The following is a 19,561-nucleotide window of genomic DNA, read 5'->3' on the forward strand; positions in this document are numbered from 1 at the left end:
AAACTTGGAAAACAAAGAATACAATAAAAGCTGAAAAGTTGACCAATGGCTCAAGTTTACCCAAACTGATACTCGGTGTCCTTTATCTGTCAATTCTCAAAGACCCACATGGATCATGCAGATTATCTAAATGATTGTTCTGATTTCTGAAATGATTGTGAGGGACTCGGTGATATTTCTGACAAGGCTATAATTTACAAAAGTCATCATTTGAACACTGGCTTGTCAGCATGGTCACAAACAACTGACTGGAATGAGTAAAAAAAATTAAAGAATTGGTAATATCAATAATGTTGCACCAATCGAATAAATAAAAACAATAGGATGAAAAGAGAATGTGACTTCTTGCATGAATTGACATGAGCTTTTGGTAAACAAAGATTGGTCAGCAAAACCAGGTTTGGCCTGAATTACAAAAAATAGCCCTATGGTTTAAGGTGATCCTATTTACTTCATTTAAATAGTAATTAATTAAACAAAAGATAATGACAAGGCAAATAAACTGAATACTCACACGTATGTACCCAATTTTTCCATGAGGTAGAATTCTTTTCGAAGCCATCTGTAAGAAAGGAAAAATAATCAAAATTAAAAAAGAAAATAATTCAATTATGAATTATCACTAATTTTATATTTATTCCTGCGTGAAATGATTTCATTGTCTTTTTTTTTCTTTTTCTTTTTTTTTTCAAGCAAATAGTTAATACCGAACCAACCAGAGACAAGCTGAGCCATGCAGCTCGTCCACAGATGGACACAAGAGTGGCTGTGAGGTCAGAAGTTGGCTTCTCAACCACATGGTTCCAAGTTCCCAGTGACCTCCAGGAATAATGGGGGGGGGGGGGCTGAATGGATTCCTTTGTTAATGTCTTTCTGGTTATTAGTGTTGGTTACATTACTGAGGAAATGGAAGCAAGAGTGACGTATTTAATTCAACATTCATTGTTGTTGCTTAACCCTTGTTTAACCCCAGGTCTACCCTAATTGAGCAGACTTATCAAAGCCGATCCAGCCATGACCACTACATCCTCTCTTTGGACTTTTCCTATTTTGCATGACATTATTCAATTTGTCCTTTTTTTATTTTCAAATGGTAGGACATGATTTTAAGAGGATTTGGGTGCTGTTTCTAGCAGGTTAAGAGACATACAGAGGATGGCACATTGCAAATGTTATACAGCAACTAAGAAAGACCCTGATTATGAGGAAGAGGAAGAGGAGGAGGCAGAAGTACTGACAATGAGCTTGTGATGGTGATGGAAGCGGTGGAAATGATGATGATTATGATGCTAATGATGTTGAAAGGGAAGGGGGAGTAAGAGGCAGAAAAACTACTGTTGATGAAGTGGTGGTGATGGTGATGATGATGACAATGATGATGAAAGTAAAGCTATCGAGAAAAAATAATCACACAAAAGAATATATTAATTATATATTAGAAAGTCAGTCAGTCGTTTCAGCTTGGTGCCTGATGATCGTTCTATCTGACTCAGTACCTAGAACAACTAACCCCAGGTAGGGAGGGAGCATCAGCAGAACTTTGCTCTTTTCCTGCGTCTATCAAAGTCAACACAACCTGGCAAACAAAAACCTGTTCCAAGCCGTACACACACACACACACACACGCAGAGGTATGTATGTATTATGTATGTATGCATGTACGTATGGATGTATGTATGTATGTATGCAGGTATGTATGTGTGCATGTATGTATATATGTATGCATGTATGTACGTACACATGTGTGTATGTACGTACGCATGTGTGTAAGTATATTTGTATGCATGTTTGTACGTACGCATGTATGCAGGTATGTATGTGTGCATGCATGTATATATTGAAATGCGACATGATAAACCATTCCTAGATAAAAATTAGAAACTCTGGAATAAATGGCTTCCTGTAGGATTTCAGGAACTGTTAAAAGTATTTTGCACAAAAAAAAAAAAACGAGGAAAGTAAAAAGCATAAAAACTACCAAAGTAAATGTGTTTTAATGATAAAAAAATTAAAGAAATTTAGGAGGGAGAGGGGAAGGGGAGTGTGTGCGAGAGAGAGGGGGAGAGGGAGGGGGAGAAAGAGAGAAAGCGAGAGGGGAAGAGAGAGAGAGGGAGAAAGAGAGAGGGAGAAAGAGAGAGGGGGAGGGAGAGAGAGGAGAGAGAGAGAGGAGAGAGAGGAGAGAGAGAGAAGAGAGGGGGGTAGAAAGAGAGAAAGCGAGAGGGGAAAAGAGGGAGGGAGAAAGAGAGAGGGAGAAAGAGAGAGGGAGAAAGAGAGAGGGAGAAAGAGCGAGGGAGAAAGAGAGAGGGGAGAGAGAGAGGTGAGAGAGAGGAGGGAGGGAGAGAGAGAGAGGAGAGAGAGAGAGAGAGAGGAGAGAGAGAGAGGCAGAAAGAGAAGGGACAGTAAATAAGAAAGGTACAGGCATGATGGTGAGATAAGCTTGCTTCCCAACCACATGGCCCTGGGTTCAGTCCCACTGCATGGCACCTGGAGCGTCTTCTACTATAGCCTCAGGGCAAAACAAAGCCTTGAGAGTGTATTTGACGGATGGAAACTGAAAGCCTGCCATGTGTGTGACAACTGGTGTTGGTGTGTTTATGTCCCCCTAACTCAGTGGGTCAGAAACAGTGATTGATTTGTTTGACTAAAATTTTTTTTTTAAGGCAGAGCCCCAGCATGGCCACAGTCGAATGACTGAAACAAGTAAGGGATGGAAAATAATAAAGAAACAAAGAAAGAATAGGGAGACCTTTCAACTTGGAGTTGGTAAGAAGCATTTTGTGTGTCTTGTACCAGATGGTTCAAACCCTTCAACCATTTCCGGAATTCATCTTTGTTGGAGGCTGAAAGACAAAAGTAAAAAGTGAGAGAAGAAAATGGAAGAAAACAAAATGTCTTTTAATGTCACTTCTCAGGAATATATTTTCCATTTAAACATTCAGCATTCAGATTAATTTGTCAAATGCAATTCTTATTAATTCACATTCTTTTGGAATAATCTTTAATTATCTTGTAGTTTTGAGATTTCAATGATGTGGTTATTTATTTTTAGACTGACAATTGTAGGGTAGGTGGGAAAGGTTGGATCTGGCCAACATAAAAAAGGTAGAATATTCGGGCCAGATTAAATGCTGGACGGTTGAGATCATTTCCAACATTGGTACAAGACTGGAAATTTAAGGGGAAGGGTGGGAATGGGGGGCTTAATTGATAACATTGACACCCAATATTTAACTGGTACTTTATTTCATTGAACCCTGAAGAATGGAAAGTAAAGTTGACCTTGGCAGGATTTGAACACAGAACATAAAAAACCTGCAACAAATACTGCAAAACGTTTCTCCTGACACTCTAGCAGTTCTGCCAGCTTGCCAACATTAATATATCATATGTGTGTGTGTGTGTGTGTGTGTGTGTGTGTGTGTGTGTGTGTGTGTGTGTGTGTGTGTGTGCGTGTGTGTGTGTGTGTTTGCACACATCATGCATGTGTGTGTGCATGCCTATATAAATGCAGGGGTTGTATGTCTAGCAGTCAGAAGAAGCCTCCAGACTTTGAAAGATTGGGAAATAAAAGTGGGTAAGGATTACTTATACTTTAATCGAATCTCTTAGAATCAATAAGATTTAAAGGGCTGCTGCTAGCAGGGTTGATTTCTTTGAGAAAAATCCCTTGAAGGCAGCATCCCAGAATGGCTGAAGTCCAAAAACTGAGACAAGTAAAAGATGATGATGTATTCCAGAACCAAAGTTTAATGTTAGCTCCAAAAAAAATCTTCTATGCATGTGTGTGTATATATTCTTTTATTCCTTCAGACATTTTAGCCCTAAGGCTATGGTCATGTTGGAGCATCACCAGTGTAATCACCCTAAGGCTATAGCCATGCTGGAGCATCACCAGTGTAATCACCCTTACAATGGCCAATCTTATGTGATTGGCTTTTGGTGAAGAAGTTCAATACAGCAGCCCTGGCCCTCGATATAGGTTCGTCTGGGACCTTGGATAGCAGGAGATCAAGTTGTTTCTTGAAAACATCTCCCCTTACTCCATGAAGATCCTTCAGATGTTTTGCAAGGCGTTAAATAGCTGTGGTCCCTGAATCCTAGCTACTGCAGTACATGGTTCTCAGTCTAGACAGGATAGTTGGGACCTTTGGAACAGTGCAGTGACATCCAGTTTAGGGACTGGTAGAGCTCTTGGTACCAAAGTTTGGTGCCAGTCCCTCCAGAAGCTTCCATACATATATATCACTGCATACCACCTCTGTCTTCATTCCAAAGAGTAGAGTTGTAGCTCTTTCAGTCTCTTCCAGGAGCCCAGCTGTTCCATTGATGTAACACCACTGAACTGCCACAAGTTCTGTTATTAATTGGATGCTAGAGGGTGAGCACAGTTGAGGGAAGTAGTCCAGATGGCTGAGTACAAATGTCCTCCATAGAACCAGCATAGTTTCCTGGTCCCTTGTTCTGAAGATTCTCAGAATCCATCTGGCCATTCGCCTACACATTGCCACCATTTTGGTGACATGCATGCTGTGAAACAAGGCATCGTTACACATATCCATCCCCAGACCACACACTATATGTGACTCTGAGATTGCCACTTCTTTTGGTCCAAATAATATATATATATGTATACACACACACACACACACACACACACACATATTACATACATACACAAACATATATACATATATATATATATATATATATATATACTGTGTATATGTGTATATATATATATATATATATATATATGCTTGACCACTAAACCCACAAGTTTTTTTTAATTCTCTCTCTGTTTATTTTTTCTAATTCCTTTCTGTTGAAGAGCGTAGGCTCGAAACAAACAACTTTTTCATTTCTCCCAAACGTCAAACTAATACACCTGCTTGTTGTTCATACACCTGTTTTCGTCTCTAGCTTTTCTGTAAATTTCAACTATATATATATATATATATATATATATATATATATATATATATATATATATATATATATAGAGAGAGAGAGAGAGAGAGAGAGAGACAGAGAGAGAGATAGAGAGAGATATTACAAATTAAAAGGGTAAAGGATTATCAATTTATTAATTCATCTATCTGTGGGAGCCTCAGCTTTTTTAGCTGCTATTTCTGAACTTCGGTATATGGTGAAGCAAATATTTGCTGATCCCTTAATTATGTTTATATATATAGATATATATATATATATATATATATCAAAACACATGTTTTCCTGAAATAGAAAATAGCCACAAAATGATGACAAAGTGGGTCTATGAGAGAGAGAGAGTAACATGAAAGAAGTGGGGAGAGGGATGCGTTTCAAATAATTCTAGCCATTTTCAGGTGCTGCATATTGCAACTACCTCGTGCATGTTTAAAACAGAAGGTATAGCAGTGGAATGGTTAGCCATCATCTTCTCCAGGAAGGAATGAAGAACTTCAGATTGTCGTAATGTAAGGAGAAGAATGTGGCTTGTGATGTTCATGCTACTGCAAAGTACATTAGAGGCATGAAATAATCTACATTCAACTAGGAATGAAAACTGGGTCAGAAACTGAGCCAGCATGGAACCTACTTTCAAATCTACACTTGTCACAGAGACAGATAAACACACACAGTCACACACTCCGGGTAAGTTCAGATGTGTGTAATGCTACGAGTTTCGCAAAGTATATTTAAAACTATGTTCGGTTAAAAAGAAGAAAAAAAAGGAAAGAAAGAAAAAATGGCAGAAGTGACAGACAGAACAATGGAAAGCTTGGTGTTATGTTTGCTCTGAGATCAACAAAGGGCTCGTTACTTAATAAGCCTGGTGCTAACACAAGCAATGAGTGGAGCAAACGGAGGACTGCAGGAGGGTGTATAACCCTTTACACAACCTAACCCAGAATAAATCAACTAACATCACAGAAGTTACAAAATTCTCTGGAAGATTCCATTGTGGATTAGAAATCATCTGTTACCCTTGAGAAGTGGGAGAACATGTTATAAAAACTCTAATATATATTAATTGAGAGAGAAATCTGGAGGTTGCGATGATACCTTATTAACTCTGTCGCTTCAGATTACTTCTCTGTCATATGTATCGTTTATTCGTTCAGATTGCTTTGAATTAATCACGCATTATCTGGTAGCTTTGAGATTTCAGTGATGTGATTGTTTATTTTGACAATGACATTGCAAGGTGGGTACGAGAGGCCAGATCTGGCTGGTTTAGACATATAAGAGATTGAATATTTTGGTCACATATGGTTGGTTTAAATGCTAAAAGGTTAATAATGCCCTTCTTTAACAAGACATGGTGCATTTTAGAATCCCTCAAACCACACCTGAAAATGGTAATCTTTCCTGTTTTAAAAGATCTTCATTGACCATACATTACTAATCTATAAGCTGCTTTCTGCTCATAGTAAACACAAAATTCTTCACTTCGATTTAATTCCAAAGAAACCATTCTGTATACCCTTAATAAATAATCCATTTTCTTAACTTCCTCTCAAATTATTCATTCCAACATCACCCTCACCAACATCGTCCACAACTGGGTTTTTTTAACTCTTACTAAAAATACATATTTTTTTCTTCAGACACAGTTTTTATTTCTCTTTCCTATATAAGTGCATACTTTTGATTATTTTAAAAGAAAACATCAACAAAGTTATTTCAATCTGAACTGCCCAACTACAGCTGCCGAAAAAAAAGAAAAAGAAAAAAAAAGCCCAAAAAACCATGGTGAATTAGCATCAACATTCAAAGAATAAACAAAAAGGATCAACAACCCTGAACTATATAATCTAGAACTATGGATGGCTGTTAAACATTTTCATAAATACTTTATTTATTTATTCAATTACTTAATTCTTCAGCTCACTCTGCCCTTCACCTAATTCCACTTTCAAACAAAGAATATTTTCTTTTAAACTTTCCTTTCCACTGCCAACATCAAAACCTTCACTAACACTGCCAGAAAATATTACAAACACAAACAACAAAAAGAAAGGAAAGAGACAGACCTCTTAAAATAGTTTCTAATTGAGTAAGAATAACATTTTGGTTAAGGGGAAAAAAATTAATTTATTAATGAATTCTTAGACAAGCACAAGGTCTCAGATTTTTAGGAGAGACGAGATTTCATGATATTCATGCCTTTTTTTTCTTTCCATTCCTATTTATCTTACTGTTCTGCTGTCATTGCTCCAGTGCATTTGTTTTTAATTAATTAGTCAGAAGTGGAACAGCACCTCTAGCCTCTTAGACTCTCTCTCTCAGACTGTGTCAGATTGACGTGGTTCCTATTTCGCTTAAACTCCAAAAGACTGATGCTTGGAGAATTTCAGAAGACCAAGATGAGAGAGAGAATTTTAGAAGACGATTAAGTAAATTGTTTAATGCAGGATTGAGAGAATGAGACAAAGTATGGCTGACAAGATGGTTACATGAAAGGGATCAGGGTTCATAGAGAATTCAACGTAAGAGAAACAACATATTGACCTGTGAACCAGTTGTTGATTGAGCCTTTCTCAATTCAGGTCTTTAGATGTGATACAGGGTGGTGTGTGTGTGTGTGTGCGTGTGTGTGTGTGTGTAAGCAGAACACCATCGTAAATATATGAAATGAGAGAGAGAGAGAGGGTGAGAGAGGGTATGAGGGAGGGAGGGCTGAGAGAGAGGGGTTGAGAGAGTGAGATACTTGAGCTTTGCAGACAGTAGGTCAAGTTTGAAGTATTTTGTGGCCTTGATGAAGAAGCTTAGCTTTAAGGATGAAGTTTCGGCCTGATGTTACAATGGACAATCATTAGAGATTGTGGAAACTGGCATTAGTAGTGGTTTCAAAAGCTTTAGCTGTAGATTATAAACGCAGGAGTGGCTGTGTGGTAAGTAGCTTGCTTACCTACCACATGGTTCCAGGTTCAGTCCCACTGCGTGGCACCTTGGGCAAGTGTCTTCTACTATAGCCTCAGGCCGACCAAAGCCTTGTGAGTGGATTTGGTAGACGGAAACTGAAAGAAGCCTGTCGTATATATGTATATATATATATGTATGTGTGTGTGTTTGTGTCTGTGCTTGTCCCCCCACTATCGCTTGACAACCGATGCTGATGTATTTATGTCCCCGTAACTTGGCGGTTCGGCAAAAAGAGACCGATAGAATAAGTACTAGGCTTACAAAGAATAAGTCCTGGGGTCGACTTTCTCGACTAAAGGCAGTGCTCCAGCATGGCTGCAGTCAAATGACTGAAACAAGTAAACGATTATAAACAGATACAATGCATTTACATGTGGTCCATTTAGATGGGGTTTTTTTTCTTTGAGACTTTTTTTTTTCATGAAAGCAAAGCATGTTTGGCATGGAGGATCCCAGTTACTTAACAGATGACACTTACAGACAGAATCTTTAAGAGGAATAAGATGCAAAATCATCTGTAAATGAGTGTGTGATTAAAAGTGATAGCAAGGTCATTAATGAATAGAAGGAAAAGTAAGGTAGATATAATTAACTGGAATTTTAAGATACAACAGAGATCATGGAAAATGGACCAGAGAGAATACGATTAGCAAATGCTGAAATAAAGTTATAATGGTAAATTTCTGAGACGAGAGATTTATGTTGTCTGCATAGAAGCAACTTAGAAGATTCTCAAACCAGAAATGTTGAAAGGTTTTGTTGTTTTTTTTCGTTTGGTCTCTGTGAGTCTTGGGCAGCCTGCTGGAGCTTAGCAGCAGGTATAAAAAGGGGAATTTGACAAGACAGTCAGTCGGACGCTGACACTCATTGATGCTGCATCGAAGAGGCCAGGGAATAGAAGAAAGAAGACATGCACCCAACACCAGAGCTGAAGACACCTCCGAAAGGGGGGAGCCCCGCCACGTCAAAACAGTAGAGGAGTAGGGGCCGAAACCGGATGTGGTTCCTCCTGATGATGTCTTGAGCTAACTGGATCCGATAAAGGAGCTGTTGTGTTGTGGTAGCAGACCACGAAACATGGAATTCCTTAACCTTATATGACTTTAATCATCAAAGACATTTTAAATGTGATCATTCCATTTTTTTTTTATGGAATGTCTTTGATGTCAAGAGTAACAGGACTACTTTTGCTGAAGTTCTCAAGGGCAAGAGTCTGGTGATGTTTGTGCCACCATTCTATAAATTTGATCCTGTAAAAGCATATAGTTATAAAATTCCAGCCAGGCCTAAAACACTAAACCGCATTAACAGATCAGCAAAGTGAAGCACTGCATAGCATTTTCCTCCTTCTTTGATAAACAGAGTTGTTAAGGTGAACTTGTGTGTAAACTCACATGTCTAGCTCATTGTGAAAAGTAAATAGACTTGTTAAAACATGTTTTTCACTGTGTGACCAGAAAAAGAACATCTGACAGATTAGTTTCAATGTTCCTGCCATTTAACTAGGGGTCAGTTGCTTGTATTTCTGACCACAGAGAAAATGGTAGCTTAGAGTTAATTATATTATACACAAATCCAGATATAAATTGATCTGTCCTAATTTGCAAAACAGTATCTTTCTTTTTTAAATTGCTGAGTAATGCTTTCTTTTCCATAACAACAAACTCATTAAGCTCTGGTATGGTCAATGACCATAACAAAGGAAACGTCTCTTCCATTACTGAACTTGTGCTCACCAGAGTTTGCTCCTGCCATCACCAAACTCTTCATTTTCTTGTAATGCTGCCTTTTCTATTTGTACCAAAACAATATCTATCAGTGAAAGTCATGCCAACACATCATCGGAAGAACATCAACAGTTCTGGAACCCTCTTACTTTTTTCATATCATTTTTCTTTTTTTTATTTTCTTTCTCACACAGCCATGGTAAACAGCTATAGAAACATATTCTTACGTGACCACAACTCCAGCTTGTTCCACATCAATGAAAAAAAATTCTGGTTTGATAGAATAAATCCAGCCTCTATGAAACAGCAACAACATTCATCACTGAAGAACAAGCCATCATCATTATTGAAATGAATATAGACAATTCCAACAACATAGAAGACAAATGTCTTGCCTAAGGTGTATTTTGGGAAACAATAAACCTGTCATCTTGGCCAAGTGTCTTTTCCTACAGCCCTGGGTTAACCTAAGCCTTGTGAGTGGCACTGGATAAATGGAAACTGTATGGAAGCCCCTCAGATGAACTGTTAAAAGGTCCAGCCTCATCATGCTGATTCTCTCAAGGATTAAGAGTGTCTGCTTGAATTAGTGTGCAAGTGGTTGAATATTCCAGAGCAGATAATTCAGCTGAGGAAGCAGCTGAATAATCCAGACTGAAACCAATGGAGATACATTTACAGTGCATTGTTATGAAGATGTAGAATATAACTGGAACCCTGTTGGTTATGAGGACAAAGGTTCCAGTTGATCTGATCAACGGAACAGCTGGTTCAGGAAATAAACACGTAAGCGGCTGAGTACTCCGCAGACACATATGCCCTTAACATAGTTCTCAGAAAGATTCAGCATGACACAGAATGTGACAAAGAATGGAGCAATGTGAAATTAAGTGTCTTGCTCAAGGACACTATGAGCCACTGGGAATTGAACTCACAACGACTGAGTTGTGAGTTAAATACCCCAACCACTAGGCCACACACACTTTTACTCTGCAAAATATACTTTTGGAGATTGAATAACATAGCAAAGCTGGAAAATTACTGTTTGTAAATCTCACAACATAACATGGCAGTCCTGGTTTAGGACGAATGTTGCTGTAATTTAGCCCCAGGAGACATCATCTCCAGCTGCCTATATAACACGATCTGTGTCCTTATATTTTCAAACAAGGGAATCTAGCACTCCCACTCTCCAGCTGGAGACGATTTCTCCTGGGGTTAAATGACAGCAACATTCGTCCTAAACCAGGACTGCCATGTTATGTTGGCAAACAATCTTTACTCCATAGCAAAGCCGATTCATGTTTGCCTAATTTGCATGCCTTTTCAATACTCTTATGAACCTCCACATCTAAAAATATATGACAATATGAGAATAATATAGAACAGCAACATACCAACAGACAAATACAGACATGAGCATTATTTTCCATTACACAAAAAAATGATGATAGAGTGTATTAATAATTGACAATACCAAATGACTAGAATGTTGTGTAGAGATGAGCTGAAAAGCCAAGGAATTGCTCTGACCTAATTGTTAAATTGAAAATGTTATGGCACTTAAGGAATGTGTTCTCTAGCATTCCATTTGTAATTAGTACAAATGGAATACACAACCACTTTTTAAAAGACAGATTACCAATAAGGACAGACATCAGCACATTCCAGGAAATAGAAATATGTGGGGATTCATAAATATTATTTAGGCAGGTCTTCACACAACGTTTGTTACCCGGAGACGTATTTGTGTAGATTTTCTGAATCCTTTTTCATGTAAGAAATGAAACTTTTGCTAGATTTCACAACCGATGAATTTATAAAAATTGCAAGAAGAATTATGATTATAATTATTATTGTTGTTAGTTAGTTATACTTTACCAGCAATAGATAATGTTGCGAGTTTAAATTCCGATCCATGAAATATCACAAAGCACAAATTCTTGTCTGCTTTTCTAGCTTCATCAGCCCATTTCTCAAAATCTTTGGAGTTTTTTCCGGGTCGTATTTCTTTCACTTCCCTCAAGTCAACTAAAAAAAGGAAAAAAAAAAAAAAAAAATGCAACATGATATAATGTGAATAAAACAAAGTAAAGAAAAAGAATAAAGATATAAAAAAAAAAACAAGAACAAAACTAAATAATGCAGAGAATAAAATTGAATTTACAAGTCTAAGTAAAAATACAAAGACATGAACAGTGATATGTAAACAAGGCAGAATACATGATACAGAGAGAGAGAGGGAGAGAGAGAGAGAGAGAGAGAGAGAGAGAGAGAGAGAGAGAGAGAGAGAGAGAGAGAGAAGAAAGAGAGAGAGAGAGAGAGAGAGAGAGTGTCAATGGAGGATCAACAGCCAGAGAAAGAAGCAGTGGTGAAAGGAAGAGGAGGGTGACATAGGGGGGGTTAGGTTAAATGGTCTTCGGTCAAAATTACTATCATTACTATAATTGCCACCATTAATTACATAGAAAGAAGCAACAAGAGAATCTTTATGCAGTTGTTTGACCTGCTAGAAATAGCAACTAAATCTTCCCGTTTCAAAATAGGACACTCGATAGTATTTGGGGATTTTTTTTTTTTTTTCTCCAAAAGTACACTGACTGAAAAAAAAGAAAAGGAAGTCTTGATGGCTATGGCTGGACTGTCTTTTGATCATAGTCTTGCTTGACCAATACTGACTGACCTTGAAAAACAAACAATGAACCAAGAAAGGAATCTCTATGCCGCTGGGGCGGGGGGGGGGGGGGCGTCAAACACCAGACCCGTGCCTGGATCCCTGCAGCCATGCTTAGGTTCACCTGTCTTTTGTCTCGGTCACTAGACTGTGGCCATGCTGGGGCACCACTTCGGCGGGTTTAGTTGGACAAATCAACCCCAGGACTTCTTTCTTTTTGTAATGCTTCCTACTTAGTCTATTGGTTTCTTTTTGCCAAACTGCTAAGTCACATAAACAAATCAAGACTGGTTGTCAAGTGGTGATGGAAAACAAACACACACACCGTATCTCTTTTACTCTTTTACTTGTTTCAGTCATTTGACTGTGGCCATGCTGGAGCACTGCCTTTAGTTGAGCAAATCGACCCCAGGACTTATTCTTTGTAAGCCTAGTACTTATTTTATCACTCTTTTGCTGAACCGCTAACTTGTATGGAAGTTTATTGTCATTTTCAATTCTACAAAACTCTTTAAAATTCATTCTCTGCTTTAATCACTTAACCCTTTCGTTACTGTATTTCTGTTGAGATGCTCTGTGCTTCTTTCAATTACTTTAAATATAACAAAGAATTTAGTAAAATAACTTAGTTATCATTCAGCTAGTGTTAGGAACATAAATTGTGACTAATGTTTGGGGGAAGATTTTCATTCAGAACTTATGAAAACAAGACATTTATACCACAGAGCCAGAGGTGGCTTTAGCCAGGTTCATAATGAAAGGGCTAATGAATTCTTCATTAAAAATAACCAACTGAAACCATCCACCTCTGCCAATATATTGCACATCCAGGTTTCGGTTCAAGTAATCCTAATGCATATCCTGTTTTGCCTTGTCTTTTTTAAAATGCATTTCATCATATATTTATTTAATTTCAGTTTTTCCTGATGAAACAACTATAAACAACAACTAAAAAAAGAGAAATCAGCAAAAACACTTGAACAACATTTGAAATGTCATCAACAACAACAAGAACAACAAAAGCAACCAGTTATTCTATGAAATATTAATTAGGAGGAAAACATCTGCAGGAGATGGAAAATTAATAAATGAAAAAAAAAAACCCCACACCAAATAATAAAGCTATCAGATTATATAATTATTTATTTCTAAAATACTAAAAACCTTACATTGTACAAATGTTTATTCATTTCAAGAGAAAAAAAAACATACAATCTACCAAGCCACCATTGGAAATCTAGTCATACTCAAAAGGGCTGCTACCATCCACATTAGCACAACGAAAGGGAGAGATTGAACAGATGCTGAAGCAGAGGCAAGTAGATGTGGTTGCATGCAAGTGGTAAGATGGAGGTGAGCCTCAGCCATACATCTCACAGGCAAGAAATGAAACCTTGAATTCTTTTCAATGGGAAACAGTGATGGATTGAATGGAATAGGCATGTTATCAGAGAAATGGTAAGAAAAAATAAATGAAGTAGTTTGAGTGTAACAGAATAATAACTTAGCTTCGATTAATTATGGACAATAAGACAGTAATAATAATGCACACACAGACACACACCACAACCAAGATGACTACATGAAGGGAAGGACTGCTTTGATGAAGACGAACTAAAAGTGAATGACAACAATCTCATTATGATACTTGGTAATTTTAATGGGTGTATTGGTAACACAATTAAAGCTTCTCCGATATATATAATGGTTGCAAATATGGTATGAGAAATGAGGAGGGATCAAGGTCACTGGAGTTCTGTGACACAATCTAAACATTGGCAACTTTAAACCAACCATGGCTTGGAAAAAACCACCATGCTTAGCATTTGTCAACCAGGAAAAGGGTTCTAGCAATGAAAAGAAAAAGAGAAAAGAAGAAGAAAAAAAACAGTCAAAAATCTTTGAAGAGATTTGCTGATTCAGTTATCCTTTATTATTACTAGTGTCTAATTTATCAAATGAAGAGAATCAAAAAGAAAGAAAAAAAAAGAAAAGTGGGGATGGGGGATTTTTAACCTAAATAGAAAATCGTTTTAAATCCATGAAATTACTGAAAATGATAAAATATCAAATCTTGCTCTCTCTCTCTCTCTCTCTCTCTCTCTCTCTGTTGACTCCATAACACTTAACAATAAAGACAATAAAATCATCAATGCCTAAGATAATTAATTGGGAAGTGGGTCTAGTGGTGCAATGATTTAAATGGCCATCCTGCAGGACAAACAGTTGAGGGCTGTATTAAGCAGATCCCCATCAAGTGTCCTTCTTATTAATGTCCAAATGAGAAGCAAGCAGCTCTATAGAGTGGATTCTATAGAATTGCAGGCAAAGCCTTTTCAAAAAGAAACCAGAGTCAAGCATGCAGCTTATATTGTACAAGAGAAATGCAGAAAGACCCTGTTGTTTAGTTCCAGGCGAACTCTGATCAAGCAGACCCATGATCAAAGACATTCCAGTTGTGATCATCCAGTCTTTTTCTATTGGCAGGAAATCTAAGACCACATTGTGCAACATGGCATTTTACCAAGATGATTGGGTGTAATATGAGAAGAAATAAGCTATCTTCAACAGGTCCAGTGACCATGTAAAGGCATTTCTCATTGGTTGAAGGTTCTGTTGAGAAAATGGTAGAATGTGAGAGATTTGTAGATGATAAAGGAATAATATGTGTGGCTTGTGAGTGTGTAAAGGAGTGGTGGATAAGGTCAAAGTTACACCAATTCTCTCGACCAGGAAGTGAGTTAATGTTTTAGGAACAAAATTGTGTGAATTGCTCAAAACATTTTGTTACATTTTTTGATGTATCCTTGTTTGTTTATTGTGTATGTATTTAATGTTTACAGAGGGCAGAGGAAGGCCAGAATATGAAACAGTTTCGTAGAAAGAATATATATTGATTTATATTGCAAAAACAATGTCATCTGAGAGCAACCTTTCATTTGGCCTTGTGTCATGGTAATAATAAATATGCTGAGATTAAGTAAGGTTACGCCATTAGAAACTGGATCTATAATAAACACACCCTTTTCTTTTAAGATAACCCATTTCTCTTGCTCTTTCTTTCTTCTATTATTCACAACGGAATAAATTTAAATAAAAGCTTGCCTTTTCTTATATCTGAAAATTACATATATATACATATATATATATATATAAAATTTTTAAATATTTATATAGAGAGACAGACTGGTGGATAGAGAATCAGCATAGTTTTGTGGTTAAACCGTTTGCTTTATAGCTGAAGGGGTTTGGGTTCAATTCCACAGCAGAGCCCTTTGAGCAAAGAATCATTTAATGAAGCTTTGGCTGACCAACACCTCAGACAGAAACTGTTCAAATTTATTATTCTTAAACTGTTCAAATTTATTATTCTTAAACTGTTCAAATTTATTATATGTAATATGTGTGTATAAATACACACACACACACACACACATAAAGAGAAAGAAAGAAGAATCATCCTCAATGCTTAAAATGAAGTAGATTTTGGTCGAACATTAACAGAGATATAACAGTAATAGCTTGTAGTATTTAATTTAGCTTCTAACATTCTGAGTTCAAATCCAACTTAAGTTAAATCTGCCTTTCATCTTTGTAGAATTGATAAATAAGATATCGATCGAGGGCAGAGGGCTGGCAGAAATGGTAAAGCATCAAACTGCTGTCATGTGTTATTAGTTCTGGGTCTTGCACTCTGAGCTGAAATTCTGCTACGAACAGCCATTAACACCACCACCTGGTCATTGGACACTTTAGCAGAGTCCACTCTGTTGCAGGCATTTGGACCAGGGCACTGGCTTGATGATAGCATCACTCCCTCCCTCCCACCAGTCTCATAAACCTGTAATGGGTCAGGGAACACTGCCCTTCCTCTAGAACATAAAATGATGAAAATAAAAATCAAGGTAGATAAGTTCATTGTATTGCTCTAACCCACAGCAAGAGACCTGTATGAAACATGTTAGAAACACATGAATCACAAATCAGTCATGTCACAACACACCTTCAAGAGGATGTGAACTCATGACCCACCAACCAATGAGTCAATTGTTAGGTAGCTTATCTGTTCAGGAATTTCTGATCACAAATAAATAAACAGAGTCTCTATGTGGTTCCCTCAATCTGCTAGAAATAGCAGTCAAATCTCTCACATCATATATTATTTTCCTTAACAAAAAAAAACAAAAAAACATTGAATAGTATGGTTTGTGATACGCTGTTCCTGAAAACAAGACAAGATGGTCACATGTGGAAGGCTGCTCAGTCAGGAGTTGTCATGACTGGAATTCATTTGTTCATACAGTCTTCTCAATCAGAGCTGACCAATGGCTAAACAACAACAATACCTCGAATGAGAAATATGTCTAGAGTTGCTCAGCCTGCTAGAAACAGCAACCAAAATTACTTCAACTCATATTCTACCATCTTGAGAAAGAAAAGTCACACTGAACAATGTAGTGAAAGATCAGCTATGGCGCCAGAATGTCTGGTCGTGGCTGAAACATCTTGGGCCATAGATGTAGCCAATCAGGGTTGGTCGGGGTCTGAAGGAGGAGTGTGACAATGACAATATATTTGAAATCTTTTTCCTTTCCAAATGAAAATCAAAGAATTTTATTTTTCCCAAATATGCAAATTTAGTTTAGAAAAAGCAATATTTTCCAATGCAATATTTAAAACCTCATTTGAATAGGGGACCAAGGCATATATTTAAAAATCCCAATTTCGTCCTGATGAAACAGATCTCTGGTCAAAAGGTGCTCCAGAGTTAACAAAACCATCTTTTTGTATATATAGGACACCATTTACCTAATGTGCCCATCTTGTTTTCAGATTGTAGGGTGAGTTTAACGGGAAATAGGCTGCTGTTTTCAAAAGCTCCAATAACATATAGCTTCTCTTGTTAGTTTTGTCATTGTTCATATTGCTGCTTTTAACCACAGGTCAACCCTGATTGAGCCACGACCAGCCAGTTTTTTTTTTGTTTAGCAGTATCAAGGAGTACAATATGTATTGAACACTTTCTTTTATTAACGAATGTCAGATGTGGTTTGATAGAAGTTTGGCTGATATTTCTAGCATTTCTTGTAGTCACTAAGCGAGTCCATGGTTCCCTACAGAACACAAACTGATCTAAACTCATGAACTTCAACTTCCACCTGTACTGGGTGCCACATATGAAGCACCCTTTGTACATTCTGTAAAGTGGTTGGCATTAGGTAGGGTGTCCAGCCATAGAGATCACACCTGAGCAGACAATGGAGCCTGGTACAGCTCTGGTTTGCCAGCTCCTGTCAAACCATTCAACCCGTGCTAGTATGAAAAAAGGGCACTACGTGATGATGATGATGATGATGATGATGGTGGGCACCAAATTTTGTAATATTAACTACCATCTATCATGCTGCCATGTATATGTAACATATTAAGCATAGACTTGTGCATGGGTTGGCCTTAATCGAATGACAAATGGTAATAATCAACCTTGTCACGATTTGAAATTAAAACAAAGAATGTGGTTGGTGGGTGAACTACACGTTGTACGACATTCAATCCAGCAACAGACTAGCTCGAAACAGTAACTTGATACTGATTTGAATGTATGTTAAAATGATGAGTGACAAACAGAGTAACAACACTTCAAACGTAATAGAATAGTTCCAAACACACCTTACAGGCATTCAGCTATTCTGTTGACATGAAGCCACTAAACTATGGATGGTGAAGACAGAAAGCATCCCTGGTCAGAGGAGATACGTTTGCCTGCTAAGTTAACTACATCTCTATTCCACCCGTTACCAAATATATTCAATTCCTCAACTAAGACAGTAAAAGAAAGCAATTTTCTGAACTATAAGAAAAAAAAGAAAAAAAAAAGAGGGGGGGGGCTCACATTACACACCCAGCCGACCATTACCATAACAATTCCTTGCAGACATAACAAACTGCTCTCGTTTCAGTTTCTGACTGACTGTGTAAGAAAGAAGGGTGGAATATGGCTAGAGACACATCAATAGGGTCAGACGGAGCGGCATAGACAGAGAGACAAACAAACAGATAGACGAATACACGCACACACACACACACACACACATAAAGAGAGTTTAACAAATAAAGTTAGGCCGACAGATTCTCCTCAGTATATCTCAGCTAAAGAATATCCCCTAGAAAACCTGCCTCTTTTTCAGTGGTAACCTCCGCCCATTCCAGTTGTTATCGCATACACACTGTCTCATAAAATGTGTCCTTGATAGCGTTGGCGACAACACAAACTCACCTAAATGTCTTCAGGTGTTACCATGAACTAAATCGATGCAAATTCCTCCCGGTTTAACCGGAAACACAACCACCATCACTACCACTGCTAGCACAATCCCAATCACCATCCTTAACTCCACACAATGATGTATATTGTTTCTAAACAGGCCCTACACACACTCACACATCATTTTATGTTAATTACATCCATAATTATAGGATAGGTGCAGGAGTGGCTGTGTGGTAAGAAGCTTGCTTCCCAACCACATGGTTCCAGGTTCAGTCCCACTGCGTGGCACCTTGGACAAGTATCTTCTACTATAGTCTCGGGCCGACCAAAGCCTTGTGAGTGGATTTGATAGATGGAAACTGAAAGAAGCCCATCATATATATAAACATTATATATATCATCATCATCCTCGTTTAACATCCATCGTTAATGCATGGGTAGGACAGTTGACAGGAGCCAACCAGGTAGAAAAACTACCCTAGGTTACTGTGTCTGTTTTGGCAGAGGTTTTACAGCTCAATGCCCTTCCTAACATCAACCACTCCACTGAGTGGACTCAGTGCTCTTTATGTGACACCAGCACAGGTGAGTTTAGTTTTGCCATGATTTTCACAGCTGGATGCCCTTCCAAATGCCAACCCCATTAGTATAGTCTGGATGCTTTTAACGTGGTACCAGCACTGGCAGGGGTCACCATGTAACTTTTGCAAGACAAGCAATTTTGAAAGGGGCTGAGAGAGGGTATTTGAGGAGGAGATCTTATGTCAGAGGTTGAAAGGTTAGAAGTGTGACAAACAGACAGAAGCAGGTATCTTGCCACAACAGAAGGGGCATTAGAGGTATCATATATAAATGAAGCTGTCAAGACATGACCAACTATCTTTTATTCTGACATAATATATCTAGAACAATTTATCTAATATAGCCTTCCTTTTAATAAATAGTAGAATTTAACTTGGAGATTTGGCTGCTAACTCTAGGAGA

At 37.7% G+C, this 19,561-nt stretch overlaps 1 protein-coding gene across 9 annotated transcripts in view; it reads right to left on the reverse strand.

The window, feature by feature from the left end:
- The window catches only part of LOC106874041 (1-phosphatidylinositol 4,5-bisphosphate phosphodiesterase gamma-1), a 145,438-nt gene that overhangs the window by 64,326 nt on the left and 61,551 nt on the right, over positions 1–19,561 (reverse strand). For all 9 annotated transcript variants that reach the window (XM_089364652.1, XM_089364650.1, XM_052974028.2 and 6 more), the window contains exons 2-4: positions 11,517–11,666; positions 2,747–2,840; positions 515–562 (exon numbers count right to left, since the gene is read on the reverse strand). In XM_089364652.1, coding sequence (XP_089220778.1) covers positions 515–562; positions 2,747–2,840; positions 11,517–11,666 — 292 coding nt within the window. The remainder of the gene's footprint in view (positions 1–514; positions 563–2,746; positions 2,841–11,516; positions 11,667–19,561) is intronic.

This window comes from Octopus bimaculoides, chromosome 16 (assembly GCF_046866305.1).
Source record: "Octopus bimaculoides isolate indiv1 chromosome 16, ASM4686630v1, whole genome shotgun sequence".
In the NCBI taxonomy this organism is placed as follows: Eukaryota; Metazoa; Mollusca; class Cephalopoda; order Octopoda; family Octopodidae; genus Octopus; species Octopus bimaculoides.